At 35.4% G+C, this 1,133-nt stretch overlaps 1 protein-coding gene across 1 annotated transcript; it reads left to right on the top strand.

Annotated features, from left to right (window-relative positions):
• Positions 1-258: 258 nt before the first annotated feature.
• On the top strand, positions 259-1,120 carry LOC106750986 (fatty acid synthase-like; the record flags this gene model as incomplete). The annotated part of the gene is made up of 2 exons (XM_014631706.1): positions 259-490; positions 987-1,120. Coding segments are annotated over 2 exons (366 nt in total), but the record flags the coding sequence as incomplete, so codon positions are not given.
• Positions 1,121-1,133: the final 13 nt, after the last annotated feature.

The following is a 1,133-nucleotide window of genomic DNA, read 5'->3' on the forward strand; positions in this document are numbered from 1 at the left end:
ACTTATTAACGATTGCAACATTTTTCATGGATAAATTTTGAAATGCATTTCATATCCAAATGGAAAATATATCAACTAACAATTATTAATAATAAATACAAAATTCTCCTACTAAATATAGAACGCATTACGAAGCTTGTCAAGCGAAAATGTTGCAACATATTTGTTTATGTAGCCAACTGTATATGCATATGTACGTAATACTTCTTTTAGACACATATTCTATGAATACATAAGATTTAGCAGTAATTATTACAGTTCGCTGGTTTTGAAACGTTGGGAAGTAAGAAATCCTTGATGGCAAGTTGGATTACTCACTGGTTAGGTATAAAAGGACCGTCTTATATTATCGACACCGCCTGTAGTTCGAGTCTCTATGCAATGGAGCGCGCTTACAGAATTCTCCGATCTGGAGAGGCAGACGATATGATCGTTGCTGGTTCACAACTCTGCTTGAATCCCCTTGTGAACATGCAGCTTATGCGACTTGGTATTTCATATTAAACTAAAAAATGAAAAGAGGAATATAGTAAAGTATTGTTGTATTCGCGGCTGCGTCACGTTGAGACGGGTCGATTTATATCAATTATATTGTATCCGCAACGTATGAATCAAATCAATATAGTAAGATTTGACTGATGAAGATTTAATCTCGAAGAAGAAGATGTCAAACACTTGAAAACAAAAATTGCATATGACCGAAAGCGCAAGACAGACATGTAGTAGAAAATATTGTCATATCGAGTTACGACCACGATTTTACCCGACATTACTTTTCTCATTAATTAAACGTTCGATAGTTACGTTCACATTAATTACGTTCCGCAGTTTATTATTATTTGTGTTGTATTTATTATTCGCGATCGCAATGAGCGAATGTCGGGAATGCCACGAAGATCGCGATTATCGGAGACTGTAGCGCCGGCCGGAAGACAATGTTATATGGCATTAAAATTTCATGTCAGAGTTATACATTTAAATTTCAGGTGTTTTATCGCCCGATGGATATTCCCGACCTTTTGATATTGACGCAAATGGTTATATGCGCAGTGAATCAATGACAGTCGTATATTTGCAAAAAGCGAAAAACGCTAAAAGAATTTACGCTACTCTAATTCATGCCAAGATAAATA

This window comes from Dinoponera quadriceps, unplaced genomic scaffold, assembly GCF_001313825.1.
Source record: "Dinoponera quadriceps isolate SergipeBrazil2010 unplaced genomic scaffold, ASM131382v1 scaffold7595, whole genome shotgun sequence".
NCBI classification, from domain to species: domain Eukaryota; kingdom Metazoa; phylum Arthropoda; class Insecta; order Hymenoptera; family Formicidae; genus Dinoponera; species Dinoponera quadriceps.